This window comes from Stegostoma tigrinum, chromosome 6, assembly GCF_030684315.1.
Source record: "Stegostoma tigrinum isolate sSteTig4 chromosome 6, sSteTig4.hap1, whole genome shotgun sequence".
Classification (NCBI taxonomy): domain Eukaryota; kingdom Metazoa; phylum Chordata; class Chondrichthyes; order Orectolobiformes; family Stegostomatidae; genus Stegostoma; species Stegostoma tigrinum.
Window position 1 is genome coordinate 113551980 of NC_081359.1, and position 23760 is coordinate 113575739.

Sequence of the window (23760 nt, forward strand, 5' to 3'; positions counted from 1 at the left end):
CAAGATCGCATTCTTGGCATGTTCTCCCTTTCCATATCAGCTGATTGGCTGTCCTTTTGAGTATTCCAAGCTCTCGCCGTTTAGATTTATTTAAAATTGTCACTTACACTTTTCACTCGACCTCAGTACATAATGTTGCCATGTTCAGGTGCTGCCTTGGATTACAGAATAAATTACTGAATAAATTAATATTAAATTAAATTAATATTAATTTAATATGACTAAAACTGAATTAATTTCAAAAGTTCATCGTTCCCTCTCTGCACCTCCAGTCAGGAAACTCTTTTTATAGATCTTTTCATTTTAATCTTGAACAATCCTGAATTTCCCTTGTCAGCTATGATTGACCTGTTTTCAGATTTTGCCCCTTGAAGGAATTTGTTCCAGAGTTAAGTCTCTCGCAGTAGCTGCTTTTTTTAAAACTGAAGCCAATTTACTGTTGTCTCCTTTTTTAATGTATTTTTCCAATCCACCTCAGTCAGATTGTGCCTCATGCATTCATGATTTCCCCTAATTAAATTTGGTATACTTCAGAATGAACTATCTCATTTTGAAACAATGTCAAAATTTTATTCACAAGTAAACAATGGTGAAATATCAGCATGTAACTTAAGCTAAAACTCTAGCCCTCTTCTAAAACTCCCCTATGTATGCACAGACACAAGACAGACCAAAACAAATTAGTAAGAACCGAAAGAACAGTGGATGCTGTAAATCAGGAACAAAAACAGAAGTTGCTGGAAAAGCTCGGCCGGTCTGGCAGCATCTGTGGAGGAGACAACAGTTAACGTTTCGGGTCCGGTGACGTAGTTTTAAAGTGAAAGGAGGTAGATATCAGGGAGACGTCAGAGGTAGGTTCTTGGGAGTCAGCCTCATTAGGGGCATTTAAGCAGCTATTAGATAGGCATATGGATGATGTATAAGGTAACGGTGGAGGTTAGATGGACCTTGGGTTTAGGGTAATAGTTTGGCACAACATCGTGGGCTGATGGACCTGTACTGTGCTGTACTGTTCTTTGTTTAATGTTCTATAAACTGTTCAGCTATGAAGGAGTCAGATTGGTGTTGTGGTGTTAATGACCTTTGTTGTCTACAAATGGCCACACCTCCACACAGTAATCAGCAGCTTGTTGCTAGCCATATGTTACTTTGTACACACCCCTTTAGTGGTGAGCAGTCTGCAAAAAGCCCCCAGTACTCCCCACAACTACTGAATAAAGCAGCAGGTTAAACGTGACTCCTTATGATGTTCAGCCGCTTGCTTTTTAAAGGGGCAGCAGTCCATTGAAATATAGAAATTACAAGCAGGAATAGGCCATTTAGCCCTTCTGAACCTGCCCCATCATTAAGATCAAGCCTGATCATCCAGTTCAGTAACCTTTCCTGCCATATCCTCTGATTCCTTTAACCCCCAATTCGTTTATGCATCTCCTTTTTAGCAGACATCTTTCTGTGGCAGTGAATTCCACAGGCTTACCACTCTGGGTGAATAAATTTTTCCTTATCTCAGTTTTAAGCAGTTTACTCTACTTTTTAAAAATTCCTTCCACAATCCTTTGTTTTAAAACGGTCTTTTTGCCCCTTTTGGTCCACAGTCAAAAATAGAGAAAAGTAAAAACATATTGTCTTTAAGACCAAAGAAATAAGGAACAGGAGGAGGCTGTTCGGTCCCTCAAGCTTCCTCCACCATTCACTGAGGTTTTGGATGAACTAACATTCCTCACACCGACTTTCCTGCCCTTTCCCTCTAACTTTACACGGGACTGATCGAGAATATGTCTATCCTAGCCTTTACAATATCCCAAAGTTTATTTTTGTTGTAAGGAGGATAGCTTTTCCAAAATTCCTGTGCCTCATGTGAGCAATGTTATCAAAGATGAACATAATACATTCAAAACAAAATCTCAGAAGAGTATATCGATAATAATTAATCATTTGTACAGTTTTTAGAATCATAGAATCCCTATAGTGTGGAAACAGGCCCTTCGGCCCAACAAGTCCACACTGAACCTTAGAGTATCCCACCCAGTCCCATCCCCAAGTAACCCACCTAATTTATGCCTCCCTGAACTCTACGGGTAATTTAGCTTAGCCAATCCACCTCACCTGCACATCTTTGGACAGTGGGAGGAAACTGGAGCACCCAGAGAAAACCCACGCAGACACGGAGAGAATGTGCAAACTCCACACAGACAGTTGCCTGAGGCTGGAATTGAACCTGTTTCCCTGGTGCTGTGAGGCTGCAGTGCTAACCACTGAGCCACCGTGCCACCCGAAGATTGAGTTGTGTGCATTCTGGGTAAGTGTAGGTTAGACGGGCTTCAGATCGGTATGACAGATCGGCACAACATCGAGGGCCGAAGGGCCTGTACTGTGCTGTAATGTTCTATGTTCTAAGAACATAGAATTGCAGTGTCAAAAGACTTGTTTAATGTTTCAATGTGACTATCTCACAGCATTTCGTACAATGAATCCTGTTTCTCAGCAGCTGAGTGCCTATACATACATCAGTAATTCAGCAGCTTTATATGGTCTCCTTGTGGTACACTTAATTAGATGCCAGCATTCCGATCTTCATTTTTGGACTGAACTGTTTTACAGCTTAAAAATACCCTCAAAAACAGATACTTGGCTCGTTGGGAAATTATTTTAAAATGCAATGGCAGCTAAAGTTGCAGAATCTGATAATACTGCTGTGTAATTTTTGCAGATCATAATGGTGTGAATTCTTATGCAGCCAACCAATTTGCTTCAGTGTAACCCAGCTTTCTCAAATAACAAGTTCTCTATTTCCAGCAATATAGACTCGGTTGTTAATTGGAAGGAGCAGGAGCTGAGGCGAGATGAAAATTTATTTCATGCAGTTATAATCTTGAATAGTGTCCTGTCTCGGCTTTGTTTGTGAACATTGGAGTGATTGCTGTGAAAATTGAGGATTTGATCAGTGGGGGTTCCCTTCCTGTATACTGCGGTCTGGATCTCCCTCTTGGTCTAGAAATGGAAGTTTGATTGTTATCTTCCTCAGCTGTCATAAATTTGATCCTTGTGAAAACTTTGCGATGGTGTGTCTCTTCTAACTTGGTGAGTTTTAATGATGACAAACACATCATCTGTATTTCGGATCCACAGTTTTGGCTGGACGAGGGAGAGGTTGGTAAGTTTCGGTCTTTGCATGACTGCCTCTGCGATAATCTGAGATGGGTGAACCCATTGGTGTGCCATTGATTTGTTTGTACATTTGACCATTAAAGATGAAGAATATGGTGAGGCATAGGCCCAGTAGTCTGAGTATGTTGTCCTGGCTAATGGAGCTGTTTGGAGTCTGTGTTTCTGCTGCACCCAGTAATTTCCTCAATCTGGATCTGTTCAAGCCTGTTTTCCTGCTCCTCAAAGTTCTCATTCACAACAAGGTCCCTTTCCTTCGTGAAAACCAAAGCAAAAAACTCATTTAGGGCTTCCCCTATCTGCTCACACTCCACACACAAGTTCCCTACGCTATCCCTGATCTGCCCTACCTTCTCCCTGATCAGCCCTACCTTCTCCCTGATCATTCTCTTATTCCTCAAGTATGAGTAAAATGCCTTCGGGTTCTCCCTAATCCTTCCTGCCAAGCCTTTTTCGTGCCCCCTCCTGGCCCTCCTCAGTCCACTTTTGAGCTCCTTCCGAGCAAGCCTGTAATCCTCTAAAGCTGTGCTAGGCCCTTGCTTCCTCCACCTTAGGTAAGCTGCCTTTTTCTTTTTGACAAGAGGCACCTCTGTACCCGTCATCCAAGGCTCCTTACTCTTACCCCTTCTTACCTGTCTCAGAGGAACAAATTTATTCATCACTCGCAACAACTGCTCCTTAAACAGCCTCCACATGTCTGCTGTACCCTTTCTGTGGAACAATTGCTCCCAATCTGTACTTCCCAACTCCTGTCTGATAGTGTCATAGTTTCCTTTACCCCAGTTAAATATCTTCCCCTGGTAACTGCTCCTTTCTCTCTCCATGGCTATGGTAAATTGTGAGGCTGCTGTGGTCACTGTCGCCAAAGTGTTCTCCCACCACGAGATCTGACACCTGTCCTGGCTCATTGCCGAGCACCAAATCCAAAATGGCCTCCCCCCTTGTCGGCCTGTCCACATACTGAGTAAGGAAACCCTCCTGAACACACCTGACAAAAACGGCTCCATCCAAACCATCTGCACTAAGGAGGTTCCAATCTATACTGGGAAAGTTGAAGTCACCCATAACAACAACCCTGCTACGTTTGCACTTTTCAACAATCTGCCAGCCAATGAGTTCGTCAATCTCCCTACTGCTATTTGGGGGTCTGTAGAAAACCCCCAGTAAAGAAGCAGAGTTAATGTTTTGGGGCTGGTGACCCTTCCTCAGAACACTTGTTCCGGACATGAAACGTTAACTCTGATTTTTTTCCTTCACAGATGCTGCCAGGCCTGCTGAGCTTCTCCAGCAACTTCTATTTTTGTTTCTGAGTTACAGCATCTGCAGTTCTTTCTGTCAAATAAAAACTATGAGATTATTGCCTCCTCTGACATCACAGCACTATCCATGTCCACTGACATACCACTAGGCTAAGAAACATTGCAGCAGAAACACAGACTCCAAACAGCTCCATGAGCCAGGACAACATACTCAGACTACTGGACCTATGCCTCACCATATTCTTCATCTTTAATGGCCAAATGTACAAACAAATCAATGGCACACCAATGGGTTCACCCATCTCAGATTATCGCAGAGGCAGTCATGCAAAGACCGAAACTCACCAACCTCTCCCTCGTCCAGCCAAAACTGTGGATCCGAAATACAGATGATGTGTTTGTCATCATTAAAACTCACCAAGTTAGAAGAGACACACCATCTCAAAGTTTTCACAAGGATCAAATTTATGACAGCTGAGGAAGGTAACAATCAACTTCCATTTCTAGACCAAGAGGTAGATCCAGACTGCAGTATACAGGGAGGGAACCCCCACTGATCAAATCCTCAATTTTCACAGCAATCACTCCAATGTTCACAAACAAAGCCGAGACAGGACACTATTCAAGTGAGGCACAGCACACTGCAACACACCAGAACTGCGTAGGAAGAGCAGTTACACAAGGGTGCTTTGCAAACAACAGATATCCAAACAATTTAATCCGCAGGTGCCTACTAGATAGACAAGAGGACACAGTATGCCCTAATACACTGGCCACACTACCCTATGTCAAGAACATATCAGAACAAACAATGAGATTCCTGTGACTACTAGGAATCACAGCAGCACACAGACCTACAGCCACACTATGACAAATGCTCGCAAGGACCAAGGACACCTTACCCATGGCATGCAGGACCAACAAAATTTACAAAATACCTTGCAACAACTGCAACAAAATTACATCGGCCACATTGGAAGGAAACTTGCCATTAGGATACGTGAACACCAACTAGCAGCAAAACAATACGGGAAGCTTTCCCTCATCTCAGGTGTACTCGGACAAAGAAGGCCAATTTAACTGGGACAACATGACCATCCTCACTCAAGACAACCACAGGCACACATGGGAGTTCCTAAGGCCTGGTTTTCCTCCCCCGACTGCACCACACAACCAGCCCAGCTCTTCCCCTCCACCCACTGCATCCCAAAACCAGTCGAACCTGTCTCTGCCTCCCTAACCTGTTCTTCCTCTCACCCATCCCTTCCTCCCAGCCCTAGCCGCACCTCCATTTCCTACCTACTAACCTCATCCCACCTCCTTGACCTGTCCGTCTTCCCTGGACTGACCTATCCCCTCCCTACCTCCCCATCTATACTCTCCTCTCCACCTATCTTCTTTTCTCTCCGTCTTCGGTCCGCCTCCCCCCTCTCCCTATTTATTCCAGAACCCTCACCCCATCCCCCTCCCTGATGAAGGGTCTAGGCCCGAAACGTCAGCTTTTGTGCTCCTGAGATACTGCTGGGCCTGCTGTGTTCATCCAGCCTCACATTTTATTATCTCAGATTGAGGAAGTTGATGTGCTGGAAATTTTGGCAAACATTAAGATTGATAAGCCCCCAGGGCCAGACCAGATTTATCCTAAGTTGCTCCGGGAAGCGAGAAAGGTTGCTGAGCTGCTGGCGAAGATCTTTGCTTCCTCACTCTTCACGGGAGTCGTACCGGAAGATTGGAGGGAGGCAAATGTTGTTCCTCTTTTCAAGAAAGGGAATAGGGAAATCCCTGGAAATTACAGACCAGTCAGTCTTAGGTCTGTAGCCAGCAAGGTTTTGGAAAGAATTTTGAGGGATAGGATTTATGACTATTTGGAAAAACATAACGTGATTAAAGGGAGTCAGCATGGCTTTGTGAGGGGCAGGTCATGCCTTACAAATCTTATTGAGTTCTTTGAGGAAGTCACGAGACAGGTTGACGAGGGTCGAGCAGTGGATGTGGTGTACATGGACTTCAGCAAGGCATTTGATAAGGTTCCCCACAGCAGGCTCATTCATAAAGTCAGGAGGTATGGGATACAGGGTGATTTGGCTGTCTGGATTCAGAATTGTTGGTTGGCTGACGGGAGTCAGAGAGTGGTTGTAGATGGTAAGTATTCTGCCTGGAGGTCAGTGCTGAGTGGTGTCCCACAGGGGTCTGTTCTTGGGCCTCTGTACTTTGTATTTTTTATAAATGACTTGGATGAGGAGGTTGAGGGGTGGGTTAGTATGTTTGCTGATGACACAAAGGTTGGAGGTGCCGTTGATAGTATCGAGGGCTATTGCAGGCTTCAGTGAGACATTGACAGAATGCAGAGCTGGGCTGAGAAATGGCAGATGGAGTTCAACCTGGATAAATGCGAAGTGATGCATTTTGGAAGGTTAAACTTAAATGCTGAATATAGGATTAAAGGCAGGATGCTTGGCAGTGTGGAGGAACAGTGGGATCTTGGTGTTCAAGTGCATAACTCCCTCAAAGTTTCCACCCAAGCGGATAAGGTTGTTAAGAAAGCATATGGTGTTTTGGCTTTCATTAACAGAGGGATCGAGTTTAAGAGCTGCGAGGTTATGCTGCAGCTCTACAAAACCCTGGTGAGACCACACTTGGAATATTATGTCCAGTTCTGGTCGCCCTATTATAGGAAAGATGTGGAGGCTTTGGAGAGGGTGCAAAGGCGGTTTACCAGGATGCTGCCTGGACTGGAGGGCTTGCCTTACGAGGAGAGGTTGACTGAGCTCGGACTTTTCTCATTGGAGAGAAGGAGGAAGAGAGGTGACCTGATCGAGGTGTACAAGGTAATGAGAGGCATGGATAGAATTGATAGCCAGAGACTTTTCCCTAGGGCAGGATTGACTGCCACGAGGGGTCATAGTTTTAAGGTGTTAGGAGCAAGGTGTAGAGGAGACGCAGAGGAAGGTTCTTCACCCAGAGAGTTGTGAGCACATGGAATAGTTTACCAGTGGTAGTCGTGGAAGCAGAGTCATTAGTGACATTTAAGCGACTGCTGGACATGCACATGGACAACAGTGAATTGAGCGGAATGTAGGTTAGGTTTATTTATTTTTGGATTCGGATTATTCCACAGCACAACATCGTGGGCCGAAGGGCCTATACTGAGCTGTACTTTTCTGAGTTCTATGTTCTTTCTTCACAGATGCTGCCAGACCTGCTGGGATAATCTCATTGTCGTTGATTTTAATGTACTTTAGGTTGTTAAGGAATTCCTAGGTTAAGTAGATGTAGTGGGGTGATCTGTCGATCAGGTGTTTCATTCTGTGTTGTAGGTCCTTGGCCATTTTGTGTGTAGATGTGTCTGGTAAGGAAATGATGGGTTTGAGGGGACGGGTGCCTGCTTTGTGTACTTTTGGCTAGTCATAGCCAGCCACGTTCAAGCCTTCTGGTTTCATTTTCATATAGTCTGTCTTGGTTATTTGTCCTGCATTTTTCGTCTCTGCAGCGTTTGGGTGATCTTGTTTGCTCGTTGTGATGTTGGGTCTATCTCCACCTGTTGGCAAGTGTGTGTATCTGCAAGTAGTGCCTGCGCTTTCTCATTGTATCAGAGATAATAGGAATTGCTGATGCTGGAGAATCCGAGATAACAAGGTGGAGAGTTGGATGAACACAGCAGGCCAAGCAGCATCTCAAGAGCAGGAAAGCTGACGTTTTAGGGCTAGGCCCTTTTCTGAAGAAGGGTCTAGGCCCGAAACGTCAGCTTTCCTGCTCCTCTGATGCTGCTTGGCCTGCTGTGTTCATCCAGTTCTGCACCTTGTTATTTCTTTCTCATTGTAGTCCAGTTTATTCATAATGACAGTCAATAAGGTTGTTGACTTGCTTGCCAAGCTGGCTTGTTCTCATGCAGGTGTTTTGTCACCATGCTAGGTTACATCACTCTAGGGATTCTATACCAATGATCTATAATGGATGACCCCATTGGTGTACCATTGTTTGTGTACTTGACCATTAAAGTGCGGTGAGGCTGAGGTCCAGTCGTTTAAGTACGTTGTCATGGCTGACTGAGCTGCTGTCTGCGTTGCTGCTTCCTCTAGCAATGTGACCACTGTTTCTTTGGCTAGTGGAATGTTGATTGATGCAAATAATGTCAAAGGATACATAGAACATAGAACATTATAGCACAGTACAGGCCCTTCGGCTCGTGATGTTGTGCTGACCTGTCATACCGATCTCAAGCCCATCTAACCTACACTATTCCATGTACGTCCATATGCATATCCAATGACGACTTAAATGTACCTAAAATTGGCAAATCTACTACCGTTGCAGGCAAAGCATTCCATTCCCTTACTACTCTCTGAGTAAAGAAACTACCTCTGACATCTGTCCTATATCTTTCACCCCTCAATTTAAAGCTATGCCCCCTTGTGCTCGCCGTCACCATCCTAGGAAAAAGGCTCTCTCTATCCACCCTATCTAACCCTCTGATTATTTTATATGTTTCAATTAAGTCATCTCTCAACCACCTTCTCTCTAATGAAAACAGCCTCAAGTCCCTCAGCCTTTCCTCGTAAGACCTTCCCTCCATACCAGGCAACATCCTAGTAAATCTCCTCTGCACCCTTTCCAAAGCTTCCACATCCTTCTTATAATGCGGTGACCAGAACTGTACGCAATACGCCAAGTGCGGCCGCACCAGAATTTTGTACAGATGTAGCATAACCTCTTGGCTCTGGAACTCGATTCTTCTATTAATAAAAGCTAAAACACTGTATGCCTTCTTAACAGCCCTGTCAACCTGGGTGGCAACTTTCAAGGATCTGTGTACATGGACACCGAGATCTCTCTGCTCAACTAAACTGCTAAGAATCTTACCATTAGCCCTGTACTTTGCCTTCCGATTACTCCTACCAAAGTGCATCACCTCACACTTGTTTGCATTAAACTCCATTTGCCACCTGTCAGCCCAGCTCTGCAGCTTATCTATGTCTCTCTGCAACCTACAGCATCCTTCGTCACTATCCATAACTCCACCGACCTTAGTGTTGTCTGCAAATTTATTAACCCATCCTTCTACGCCCTCATCCAGGTCATTTATAAAAATGACAAACAGCAGTGGACCCAACACCGACCCTTGCGGTACACCACTAGTAACCATAATTTCGTCGTCGCTGATTTTTATGTTCTTGAGGGTATCAAGGAAACCTGGGCTTGAGTGGAAGGAATGGGGTCAACTAGATGTCTCAAACTCTGTTGTAGGTCTTTGACCAGTTTCTGAGTTTGTATGAAGGTGTTCCTGGCAGGGAAAGGTTGGGGTGGGGTGCAATGGCCCCGTGGTATTATTGCTGGACTATTAACCCAGAGACCCAGACAATGTTCTGGGGATAATGAAATGTGAGGCTGCATGAACACAGCAGGCCCAGCAGCATCTCAGGAGCTCCTGAGATGCTGCTGGGCCTGCTGTGTTCATCCAGCCTCACATTTCATTATCTTGGATTCTCCAGCATCTGCAGTTCGCATTATCAGTGATACAATGTTCTGGGGACCCAGGTTCGAATCCCGCCATAGCAGATGGTGGAATTTGAATTCAATAAATATCTGAAATTAACAATCTAATGATGACCATGAACCCATTGTTGATTGTCAGAAAAACCCATCTGGTTCACGAATGTCCATTAGGGAAAGAAACTGCCATCCTTGCCTTATCTGGCCTTACATGTGACCCCAGACCCACAGCAACGTGGTTGATTGTTAACTACTGTCTGGGCAATTAGGGATGGTCAATAAATGCTGCTTGGCCAGTGGTGCCCTCATCCTGTAATGAATAAAGAAAGAAAAGAAACAATGGATCTGAGGTGGATGTCTAGTTTATGTACTTCAGGAAATTTGTAGAAGTGGCGTGTGTCACTGTCTTCTGGTTTCATTCTCGTGCAGTCCACCTTCGTTATCTGCCCTGCATCATTTAGTCTGTTCAGTGTCTGGGTGATCTTATTACCTAGCAAAAACTGAAAGAACTACAGATGCTGTAAATCGGGAACAAAAACAAAGTTGCTAGAGAAGCTCCGCAGGTCTGGCAGCATCTGTGAAGAAAAAACAGTTAACCTTTCAGGTCCAGTGACCCTTCTGAGGTTTTTTTGCTCACATGCTGCCAGACTTGCTGAGCTTTTCCTGCAACTTTGTTTTTGTCCCTCTTACCTAGCTGTGATGTTGGGTCAATTACCTGCTGTTGGTAAGTAGATGTATCTGCAAGTAATGCCTGTGCTTGCTTAACGTAGCCTGGTTTGTTTGTAATGACGTTCATGTACCCTTTGTCCACTGGTATGATGATGTTCTTGTTTTTGCTGAGCTTATTTAGTGCTTTTCTGCTGAGTTCAACTCGTAATGCAATTAACAAACATGTGGAATTGGACCCCATATAGAACCCCATGCAGAACAGAACCAGGAATGAGACAACCCAACTTAACAGACTGGATCACATAAATACCAAACGGAATAGAACAACATTGCTTCATCGGAAATCATACTGATGTTATCTAGCATGGTGACAACGTCAGTACAATAACCAGCCAGCTCGGTCAGCAAGCCAACAACCACAGTGCCCAAATTGTTGGGGAAAATTGGCTTTATTATCTGAAGAGCTAACCAATGGTACTGAGAACTTAAACAAAAACAGAACTGTCCTGAAGAAGGGATAACACATTGTGGAGTCGGAGGAGCACAGCAGGCCAGGCAGCATCAGAGGAGTAGGAAAGTTGACGTTTCGGGTCAGGAATCCAGCATCTGCAGTTCTTACTATCTCTGTTGTGAAGAATGGTTACTGGACCAAAACTTTAACTCCGATTTCTCTCCAAAGATGCTGCCAGATCTGCTGATTTTTCTCCAGCAATTTCTGTTTTTGTTTCTGATTTTCAGATTCTGCAATTTTTGGTTTAGAAGTGAAAACTTGTCAAGTCACTAGTCCTACCAGATCATAGGGCAGCTCTCATTACAGAGATGATTGGTGGTAGATTAACCTAAGAGCTGCCATGCCTCAGGGAAGAGAGACCTTGAGAAGAAGAATCCTTCATGGTAACCTGAGCCTCATGCACAAATATTCTGGATCTTGTCAGTTGTTGTACAGAAGGAAATGGTCCTTTGCTGTTCAGCTGGCCCTTAATTGATTGCAGCCCACTAGCAAGTCACTCTGTTCAAGGGTCATTATGGCTAAGGCACAAATGCTGGGCTTGCTGCCGGTGCCCCCACACACACATCATCTTCAGGTTGCGTCTGAACAGCAGGTAATGTGAGAGTGCAGCTAATGATTGCTGACATGTTTGCTGCTGATCCACAGCTCTTGCATATGCAATTAAATGTAAAGGAAGATGCCACAGCCTCACATCAGATGGTGTCCTTTCTATTTTTTATGAAATTAAGAACTAGGAAATGTGAACTGCATATTAATGACAATCTGGTGCAGCAATCCAGTAATGAGTGGATACTAACCGAACTTGGTTTCAAACTCTCATCAAAGCCTTAAAATCAAAAGATCTCTACAAAAACAGTCCAAAAATATCATTTTTGGATTCATTTAACAATAGATAACTTTTCAGGTCATTTTTTGCTTATGTTGGTTGTATTACTTGAATGATAGCTCCTGGATAAACTTGTTCCAGTAAATGTTAATCCCCTTGGCCCAATTGAATTTACCCATTTCAATGTCCGCTTCAAGATTGGAGGGGGTTTGAGATTGTCTAAAGGAATACCCAAGACTGAGTGTGAATTGGTTGCAAAAAAGTAGGGAGCTAGTAATCATTGAGGTGAGTATTTGATTGAGAATTGTAATAAAGCTGTCACCAAATTTGTGGTTTCGGACTTTGTTCAAAAATATATTTCTTCTAATGTACAACAGATCATTGCGCCATGCCTCCCAATGTGATCTTAGCGAAGACTTTAAAACCTGACAGGATAGCAATCCACTCCTGTGACCTCATCAATAAAATAGTTATTACCAGATGTGAAGTGCTGCCAATCCTTCATAGAGATAAAACCAACCTAGCAACATAGGAACTAAACAATTCAATCTCTCTCGTTCAGTGAGATCATGGCTGATCGTTAGCCAAACATCAATAACATGCCTTTGGTCCATATCCCATAATACCTTTAACTAAATTTTTCTGTCTCTGATTTAAAACTAACTGATCGTGCATGCACCACCCTTAGTGTTTATTCAGAGAGGGGTAGGGCCATAGAATGCATTGCCGGAGAGGGTAGTGGGGACAGCCTCATTAGGGGCATTTAAGCAACTATTAGATAGGCATAGAAAATAGGTGCAGAAGTAGGCCATTTGGCCCTTCAAGCCAGCACCATCATTCATTACGATCATGGCTGATCATATGGATGATAGTATAAGGGAGGGGTGGAGGTTAGATAGACCTTAGACCTTAGGGTAAAAGTTTAGCACAACATCATGAGCCAAAGGGCCTGTACTGTGCTGTACTGTTCAATATTCTATGTTCTTAGTGTGTAGAAGTGCTTCCTAATATCTCCTGAAAGATCTGGCCCTAATTTTCAGTTTGTGTTCTCTAGTTTAGATTCTCAAACCGGTGGCAGTAGTTTACCTTAATCTAATGTCTTTTCCTGTTGATATCTTCCAAACTTCGATCAGATTGCCCCTTAATGTTCAAAATTCTAGAGAAACCAAGTCTAATTTGTAAAATCTCTCCTCATAAATTTACTTCCTAAAGTCCAGGTATCATTCTTGTAAACCTATGTTGCACTCCCTACCAAGGCCACTATATCCTTCCTAAGGCGTGGAGCCCAGATCTGCTCTCAGCCCTTAAAGTGGGCCCTCACTATTGTTTTGTATAACTGCAGCATAACTTCTGCATCCTTATACTTCAGTCCCCTTTGATATAAAGGTCAGTTTTCCATTAGCCTTTGATTATTTTCTTCACTTCTTTATGGCATTTTAAAGATCTGTGCAACTGAATCCTCAAGTCTGTTTGGACATCTATATTTAACTTCATGTCATCTAGAAAGTGCTTTGATCATCTCTTCTCAGTCCAAGTTGATCCCACTGCCAGCTGTTGTGACAACTTCTGCAGCAAGTGTTGGTTGCTGGAAAAACTTTGGCTCACAGTTGATGAGCTGGAATCTGAGTTTCAAACACTGTGACACATCTGGAAGGGGGGAAAAGTACTTGGATGCTTTGTTTCAGGAGGCAGTCAAACTTGGTAGATTAAATACTTCAAATTCAGTCAGTAATCAGGAACGGAAACAGTAGGAACTGAAGATGCCGGAGAATCTGAGATAGCTAGCTGTAGACCTGGATGTACACAGCAGGCCAAACAGCATCAGAGGAGCAGCAAAGCTGACATTTCGGGCCTTGACCCTTCTTCAGAAAAGAAGGGTACAGGCCCAAAACATCAGCTTTCTTGCTCCTCTGGTGCTTGGCCTGCTGTGTTCATCCGACTCTACACCTTGTTATATCAGTGATGAGGAACAGCCGGCTTACAAGTGAGGCAGGTAGGGAGTTCCTGAATTCAGGAACAGGGAAGCCTCAGGCATGACATTTGCTTCATGTGAGGATGAGGAAAAGGGCTATGGGAGGATGAGCCAGCTGACCACTGCACCGTGGTACAGGAGGCCGTTCAAGAGGTGGGAGCAAAAAGACAAGTGGTTTTTGTAGGGGACTCTATAGTTAGGGCGATTGATAGCATCTTTTGCAAGCAAGATTGAGAGTCCTGTATGGTGCCAGGGTGAGGGACATCTCTGACTGACTTGAAAGGATTTTGGAGTGGGAGGGCAAGGATCCAATTGTTGCGGTCCACATTGGGACAGACAGAGGCAAGGCAAGGAAGGAGGACCTGTTTGGGATTATCAAGCATTAAGACTGAGGTCCTCAACTGTTGCAATCTCTGGATTATCACCCAAACCACGTGCACATCAGCATAAGGATAAGAAACTTAGGGAAGTTAACATGTGACGAAAGGAGTGGTATGGGAAGAACATAGAACAGTACAGCACAGCACAGTAGAAGCCCTTCGGCCCACGATGTTGTGCCGAACTTTAGCCCTAATCCTAAAGTCTATCTAACCTCCACCCCTACCTTATACTATCATCCACACGCCTAACTAAAAGCCACTTAAATGCCCATAATGAAGCCAATTCCACGCCCCGACCACTCTGAGTAATGAAACTCGGAAAGTGGGGATCCATTTCGTGAGGCACTGGCGTCAGTTTTAAACTAGTGAAATGGGAGGAAGGGAAGGGGAACACGAGAGGAAATATGGTAAATGGAAAAGGAAACAGGCTAACTCTTACGTGGAGGGTTTAACTACATTGAGGACTCTGAAGGGAGTTAAGAGGAAGGAGCATTCAGAAGCTGATATTAATGGAGACGTTAAAATTCAGAAAGAACGTATAAAAACCAATATTAAGGCACTTTACCTAAATACTCATAGCATTTGAAACAAGGTAGATGAATTAACGGTGCAAGTCATCACGAACAAGTATGATTTAGTAACCATTACAGGGATATGGTTGCAGGATGGTCACAACTGGGAATTAAATATCCAGGGGTGTCCGACTATTTGAAAGGACAGGCAGGAAGGTTAGGGAGGTGGTGGTGTTCTGATATTTAAGGACAACATCAGGGCAGTAGTGAGAGATGATATAGGTTCTAAGGAGAATAAGGCAGAATCCATTTCGGTGGAAATTAGAAATTCTAAGAAGAAAATGTCACTGATAGGCGTAGTCTATAGGCCACAAAATAATAACATCATTTTGGATGGGCAATAAAGAAATAACTAATGCCTGTAAAAATGGTACAGCAGAGAGCAATAAATGCATCCAGCCAGTGATGCCCGCATCCCATGAATGAATTAAAATAAAATAGATATACAACTTTCTGTTGCCATTATCCAAGCCATTCATAAATAATGTGAATAATTGAGTCCTAAGCACAGATCCTTGTGGGTCACAACTGGTCACATCTTGCTATTATCCCTACTTTCTGTTGACTGCAACTAATCAATTTCCCAGCCATGTCAGTAATTTCCCCTTGATTCTGTTGGCTTTTACTTGAGTTAAGTCCATTATAGAACATAGAACATAGAACAGTACAGCACAGAACAGGCCCTTCAGCCCACAATGTTGTGCCAACCATCGCTCCTCATGTATGCACCCTCAAATTTCTGTGACCATATGTATGTCCAGCAATCTCTTAAATGTCCCCGATGACCTTGCTTCCACAACTGCTGCTGGCAACGCATTCCATGCTCTTACAACTCTCTGTGTAAAGAACCCGCCTCTGACATCCCCTCTATACTTTCCTCCAACCAGCTTAAAACTATGACCCCTCGTGTTAGCCATTTCTGCCCTGGGAAATAGTCTCTGGCTATCAACTCTATCTATGCCTCTCATTATCTTGTATACCTCAATTAGGTCCCCTCTCCTCTTCCTTTTCTCCAATGAAAAAAGTCCGAGCTCAGTCAACCTCTCTTCATAAGATAAGCCCTCCAGTCCAGGCAGCATCCTGGTAAACCTCCTCTGAACCCTCTCCAAAGCATCCACATCTTTCCTATAATAGGGCGACCAGAACTGGACTCTTTCCTGAAGATTTCTTACTGTGACATTATTAATTAAACCTGTTCCATTTCACAATTTTAAGATCTAAAATCTTTCTCCCTGGGTGATTTTAAAAATCATTCCTGGGATGTGAGCTGCACTGGCTGGTTCAGCATTTATTACCTTTCCCCAGTTGCAATTTCCCAATGTGCCTGAGTCAACTTCCCTTGTATGTAATTTTTTAAAAAAATTTTACTACTTCACTTTCAAACATTTGTACACCACTCTTGATTTAAATGGTTACTCTTTCCCAGAGGATTCCTTACTGTGAGAATATTTTATTAATTCTGTTCGATTTCACGAAACAACATTTAAAATCCAATTTTGGCTCTATCCTACCACTTACTCCCTAACCCATCCCCCCCACCTTTTTTTCAGCATGTAAACTGACGTTTTCCCAACCACCGTCAGTTCTGAAGAAGGGTCACTGAATTTGAAAGGTTAACTTTGTTTATTCCTTCACAGATGCTGCCAGAACTGCTGAGCTTTTCCAGCAACTTTTGTTTTTGTTCCTGATTTACAGCATCAAGTTTTTTTTTTTGGTTTTTATTAAGATTTAAGATCCCTTCTTCCTGGTTGATGCCATGATGTATTCTTCCAGGAAATTATCTTGACATTTTAAAATAAATCATCATGGGATGTGGGTTGCACTGGCTGGCTCTGCATTTATTACATCTCCCTCATTGCCCTTGAGAAGGTAGTGATAAGCTGCATTCTTGAATTACTTGGTTTCGAAGATGCTGTCGAGGGATGCTTGGTGAATTTCTGCTGTGTCTTGTAGATGATACACAGTCCTGCTTCTGAGTTTTAGTGAATGTTCTACATTTTATGTATGGCTTTATCAAATGCTGTCTTGAAATCCATGCAAGCAACGTCCATAGACATTCCTATGTTCACTATCTTAGTCACTTCTTCAAACAAAACAAAAATTCCATGGTATGTCCCAAAATTTTGAACTTGTTCAACTCAGTCAGGGTGTAACCATGAAAAATAGTCAAAGTCTCTTTATCTTTTTTCCACAGCTCTTTATCACCCTGCATAAATACTGCCACAACGTTTGGAGATCTACGGAATGGCAACATCCCAGGTCAGCATCGGAAGCGCATTACGTCAGTAGCACCACCATCTGATCTTCAGGAGTGGCTTAGCATATTCCAGGTAGGTACATTGAAAAGAACCAGGTTTGAACCAGGCTGGGCCGAAGATACATGCACCTGTCCCCTGGTTAGCTAACAGTTATTATTGGGATGGTCTGTGGAAGCAGGGAGTGGGTAAGCAGAGGTGGGAGGATCTGATTTTTGTCCAGATGCAAGTGAATTTGATGTAAATTGGCCCTCTAAGCACTTACAGACTTGCTTTCCTATCTTAAAGCAGTATAGCAGCAATATAACAAGTATATTTAAGATGGGGACAGATTTTTGATCGTCAAGGGGATCAAGGGTTACAGGGAGAAAGCAGGATAATGGGATTGAGGAACTCGTCAGCCATGATTGAATGATGGAGAAGACTCGATGAACTGAATGGCCTAATTTCTGCTCCTATATTTTATGGTCTTATGGTCCGTTGAATCTCTAACTGTGTTGGTTTGAAGAGTTTTAAGGGCTATGCCATATTGACTGTCACCCATAAATTAATTTGCTGTCTGTCCAGACCTGGTCCTTGAACAAGAGGGAGGTAGAAGTGGCGATTGTCTCATTTGACTTGTTCACACTTGACCCAGTTGTCAGGGTTGTTTTCTCAGTTTCTCTTATGACCTCTGCTGAAGTGATAGAAAATTGTAAGCAAATTGGTTCCATGGTTTGTATTTGAGCTTTCAAATTGTCACAAACCAAACGTTTACACACTTTTTCCTTATTGATAAGATATGAATACTGTTGGCTAGGCCAAATTTTATAGTGCACTCCTAATTGTCCAGATGGAGTTCAGAGTCACTCACGTTGTGGGTCTGGAGTCTCAGTGACTTTGGTTTGAACCAAAGTCAAAAAAGTGATGTATACATTATATACTCTCCAGCACCCCATAAGGTTGAAGAACTTGTAAACTTTGCAGTCACTAATAAAAGTGGTGAAGCTTGGGTAAGGTTATTTTTCTAAAAACATCTCCTATTTTGATTTTCATTTCTTCACAAGTATGCGCATTTCATACCTAACCTATGTGGGTATAGCATTACTGTGCTACCTGGCCCCTCACTTTCCACCTTTCAAAATCACCTTATATCCTTATTCTATGACTTCATCAATCTTATTTGTCACTCCTTTGAAAAACTTGATTAAGTTAGTGAGACACGATTTCCCAAACACACAATCATGTTGACTGTCCCTAAATCAGTCTTTGCTGTTCCAAATATATATAATCCCCGTCTCTCAGGATGCCCTCCAACAACTTGCTCACTACTGATGTCAGGCTCACCAGTCTATAGTTCGTTGGCTTTTTCTTATCACCTTTCTTTATTAGCACCAGGTTAGCCAACCTCCAGTTTTCTGACACCAGCCCTGTGGCTGTCGATGGTACAAATATCTTATCAAGGAACCCAGCAATCATTTCACTAACTTCCCACAAAGCTCGAGGATACATCTGATCAGGTCCCAGGGATTTATCCATCCTTATACGTTTTAAAACCTGACAAAGGAGGAGCACTCAAAGCTTGTGATTTCAGATAAACCTGATGAACTATAACCTAGTGTCATGTGATTTCTGACTTAAGACATCCATTACCATCATTTCTGTAATATGGACACTATTCAAGATATAACTGTTTGTTTCCTGAGTTCTCTAACTTCCATATCCTTCTCCACAGTAAGCACTGATGCAAAATATTCATTTAGTATCTTGCACATTTCCTGCGTTTCCATGTATAGGCAGCTTTGCTGATCTTTATTGGGCCCTATTCTCTCCCTAGTTATTCTTCTGTCCTAACCCCATCTGCCAAAGCTATCTCATGTCCCCTTTCTGCCCTCCTGATTTCCCTCTTCCGTATATTGCTGCTGACCTCACTTGATCCCTGCTGTCCATGCCTGACATATGCTTCCTTCTTTTTACTGACAAGAGCCTCTATTTCTCAAGTCATCCAGCATTCCCTACCAGCTTTGCCCTTGATACTAAAAGAACATACGGTCTGTGGACTCTTGTTTCCTCATTTTTGAAGGCTTCCACTTTCCAGCTGCCCTTTTATTGGTGAATATCCACCCCCAATCAACTTTTGAAAGTTCTCTCTTCTTTTCCTTTATTCATTCACAGGTTGAGGGCTGACCAAGCAACATTTATTGCCCAGATAACAAGGTGAACAACTGGATGAACACAGCAAGCTCAGCAGCATCCAAGGAGCAGGAAAGCAGATGTTTCGGGCCAAGACCCTTCATCAGAGAAGGGTCAAGGCCCGAAACATCAGCTTTCCTCCTCCTAGGATGCTGCTTGGCCTACTGTGTTCATCCAGCTCTACACCTTGTTATCTCGGATTCTCCAGCATCTGCAGTTCCTATTATCTCTGATATAACACTTACTGCACATGGTAGCGAGTTTTGAGAAGATTTGTAGCTCAGGTTGAGATTCTGGATGTAAGTTTGCTCGCTGAGCTAGAAGGTTCGTTTTCAGACGTTTTGTCACCATGCTAGGTAACATTGTCAGAATGCTGCATATTCCACCGTGCTGTTTGGGATGGTGGGGTGGGGATACTGGATTTTGACAAAGTGACAGTTAGGGAATGACAATTTTGATATTAATTCACAGAATATGGGCATCACTGGCTGTGCCAGCTTTTATGGCCCTTAAAAACCAAAAGAATTGTGGATGCTGTAAATCAGGAACAAAAACAAAGTTGTTGGAAAAGCTCAGCAGATCTGGCAGCATCTATGAAGGAGAAAAGAGTTAATGTTTCGGATCTAGTGACCCTTGCTCAGATCTGAGGAAGGGTCACCTGACCCAAAACTCTCTTCTCATTCACAGTGCTGCCAGCCCTGCTGAGCTTTTCCAGCAACTTTGCTTTTGTTGGCGATACACATCACAGGAGATCAGGAAGGTGACTCCCTACCATCTTTTTGCAGACAATCGAATTGGGCCACGAGCAAATACAAATGCAAGCGCTTGGACAGGCTGCAGGATACTACCTCATGCTGTATCAGTTACTCATTTGTCTCTTCTCGGCCTCTGTTTTCTTTCTGATTTACCTCTTTCAGTACCTCCCGTTCTGTTTTCTGGTGATTTTTCAGTCACTGATTCATCTTAAACTTCTTCCTTCAAGTGTTTAAAACAGTTTCCTGACCAGCATGAGAGAGGGTACAGAGGCGATTTGCCAGAATGTTGCCTGAACTGGAGAGTTTGTTACGAAGAGAGATTGGACAGACTTCGGGTTGTTTCTCTTAGAGTAGAGGATATTGGGAAGGGACAGAAATGAAATGTATAAATTATGAGGAGCATGGACAAGGTAGACAGGAGGATACGATACTTTGTCTCTGGTCATTGATTTCTCCACCAATAAGCATCGATTTCAGGTAAAGGCTAGGAGGTTTGGAGGTATCTGAGGGTGTTCCGCAGGGATCAATGGTGTGGCCTCCGATGTTTGTCATTTATATGAATGATTTAGAGGAGAATTTGAGGCATAGTTAGTAAGTTTGCAGGTGGTGCCCAAGTTGGTGGTGTAGTAGGCAGTGAAGGTGATTATCTGAGATTACAAGAAATCTTGATCACTTAGGCCAATTGGGCTGAGGAGTAGCAGATGGCGTTTAATTTGGATAAATGTGAGGGTATTGCATTTTAGTAGAACAAACCAGGCCAGGACTTGCACAGTTAATGGTAGAGCCCTGGCTAGTATTGATGGGCAAAGAGCCCTAGGGGTTCAGTCCTTCGTAAGTTGTGTCACAGGTAAACAAGGTAGTTAAGGGGTTTATTGCTCGGACCATTGAGTATAGGAGTAGCGACGTCATGCTCAGGTCGCTTCTGGAGTACTGTGTCCAGTTCTAGCCACCCTGCTAGAGGAAGGATATTATTAAATTAGAGAAGACTCAGAAAAGATTTACCAAGATGTTACGGGGACTGGAGAGTTTGAATTAGAAAGCGAAGCTGAATAGGCTGGGACTTCTTTCACTGGAGTGCATGAGATTGAGGGGTGACCTTACAGAGGGGCGTAGATAAGGTGAATAGCAAAAGTGCCTTTTTTTCCCCCCTCTAGGGAGCGGCAGTTTAAAACTAGGGGGCATATTTTTAAGGTGAGAGGAAGATTTAAAAAGGACATGAGGGGCAGTTTTTTTCACCGAGGGTGGTTTGTATGTGGAATAAACTGCCAGAAGAAATGGTGAAAGCAGGTATGGTTAGAGCATTTAAAAAGCATTTGGGTAGATACTTGAAAAGGAAAGGTTTAGAGGGATATGGGCCAAGCACTGGCAAGTGAGACAAGTTTGGTTTTGGGAAACCTAATCAGCATGGATGAGTTGGTCCAAAGGATCTGTTTCCATGCATGACACTTCCATGAGATACTTGCTAACTTGGCCATGTCGTGGAAAGTGACCTTGTGCCAGAAGATTGCTAGCAAACCCTTATTCTAGCAAGTGTTGCTGATTTCTACAGTGCTGGGGTGAAACAAAGTACAACAGCACCATAATTGACAGACCGTGATTTTTGGATGAATTCATCAACGCGTTCTCCCCATGAAAAGAGTACATACCGGAAAGCTTTGACTCTAACCTATTTGAGTGCAATTAATGTGTGAACTTGCCTTTTACCATGACCTTCCTGGTATGTAACTAAGTGTTGGTAGCCTGATTTATAAATATTCCTGTCAGTAGGTGACTAGGAATATAGTTGGTATTTAACTTGGTTTCAGACATCTTTTGCTTTCTGTTCCACAGAAATGGAGTGGCCCTGAGAAGCTACTGGCGTTGGATGAGCTCATTGATCGCTGCGAGACTTCACAGATCAAATACATGATGCAAGTCATTGAGCCTCAGTTCCAACGAGACTTCATATCCCTCCTTCCAAAAGAGGTATGTGTCTTAATGGTAATGAACCCTTGCTCTACAGTCTGGTCAGCAGCTAATGATCCAGAGCATGAAGTTACAGTTCTGATTTTGAAGGTACATACAGTAAAATGCATGTGAGGAAGTTGTCCCAGTAAGGCAGGGTTACTGCTGACCAGGTTTGTTTCCAGCTGCATCTTACATGCTTTTTTATTTCTATCATCAGATTGTCAGAGATTTGTTTTTTTCCCAATCAACTCTCTCTTCGCTGAATGTGCTGACTGAAACTGAAGTTCTGTTTTTCAGACACTCTTAGCCCCATTTGAGCCTTACCCAAAAGCGCTCTGCTTGTTAGAGATCAGAAATTTCTGCCCTTATCCAGCTTTGGCCTCTTGTGGATTCATCATCATCACGTACAAACGGCACCTGTGTTGCAAGGCAAGAATTATGAGAATAGGTTGTTGAAATGTCATCTAATTGAGGCCACTAAAATAAATTTTAAACAAGTGGACTGAGCATGGGAAGGAACAGAACTAGATGCCACCAATATAAGGAGTATGATCAAGGTTTGTGGAGACACAAAAATTGATACAGTGAGAGTAACTATAAACTACAGGAGGAAATGCACAGCCTTGTCAGGTGGTCAGAACAGTTGCAAATGGATTCAAAAGGAGAAAAATGTGAGGTAATACACTTGGAGATCGAACTGCAATTCCTTGCCTTGTATGCTTTGTGGGACCTCGGACAACATTGAAAAGTAATGTTGATGTGCACGTCCAGAGATCACTGAAGAGATCAGGTTAGGTAGATAAGGTAGTTGAAAATGCATATGGGATACTTATCTTTATTAGCTAGGGCATAGAATTCAAGAGCAGGGAGGTTATTGTGGCATTGTATAAATTGCTGGTTATGTCACAAGTAACATTCTGTGTGCAGTTTTGGTCACCATATTTTAAGAAGGATGTGGCTGCACTGGAGAGAGTGTACAGGAGATTTACCAGGATCTGCTGCCTGGACGGGAGGGTCTGAGTTAGGAGGAAATACTAGATCGGCTGAGGTTGTTTTCCTTGGGGCTCTGAAAATTGAGAGGCACCTGTGGAGATGTATAATCACTGTTTATTACAGATATATAGATTCCAGCTACAGGTAGACAATCATAAGCTATTAACACAACTCTTATTGTTTAAAAATCTCAAACCCCTTATAAACACTCCCTCATACACACATCCCTCCACACACCCACCCCCAATTCAATGAGAATGGTGGGCAGAGGGAAGGAGAAGGCCGTTCATTGGGACCTTGCCACACAATTGCTGAGAGATCCTTCTGCCAGATCGGATCTCCAACTAATTACTTAAAAGTTAAGAGGTTACAGCAACTGATGAGAGGAACTAATGTGGCTGTCTTCAGAATTGAGAAGGTTTTTATGACGAAGCAGAAATATTCCTTCCTTCCTTTCTAGAGTTTTGATAGCTCTGCCCTAAAGTTTTCATCCACAAGCTGGTCATGTCCCTGGAGCCCAGACACTCAGCTATTGGCAGGCAAGGTAATCTTTTCCCATCAGAATCTAATAACTGTTTTATAGACCAGTCAGCTACTTGTTACCAGCCAGATATTCATTTGTACAAAGCCACCTGACTGCAGTTTGTCTATAACTCTGTTTTCCCCACAGTTTGAACCAAAACTGTGTAAACTGTGTTTAAAATGAGGGTCTGGTTACTTTTTTTAAAAATGCAGACAATCCTTCAACAATCCTTGGTTTTAAAGCAGTCCTCTTCCGTTTCAGACCACAATCA

At 43.1% G+C, this 23760-nt stretch overlaps 1 protein-coding gene across 4 annotated transcripts in view; it reads left to right on the forward strand.

The window, feature by feature from the left end:
• The window catches only part of LOC125453304 (F-box/WD repeat-containing protein 7-like), a 201481-nt gene that overhangs the window by 133799 nt on the left and 43922 nt on the right, over positions 1 to 23760 (forward strand). For all 4 annotated transcript variants that reach the window (XM_048532682.2, XM_059646958.1, XM_048532683.2 and 1 more), the window contains 2 exons: positions 17039 to 17174; positions 21857 to 21991. In XM_048532682.2, coding sequence (XP_048388639.1) covers positions 17039 to 17174; positions 21857 to 21991 — 271 coding nt within the window. The remainder of the gene's footprint in view (positions 1 to 17038; positions 17175 to 21856; positions 21992 to 23760) is intronic.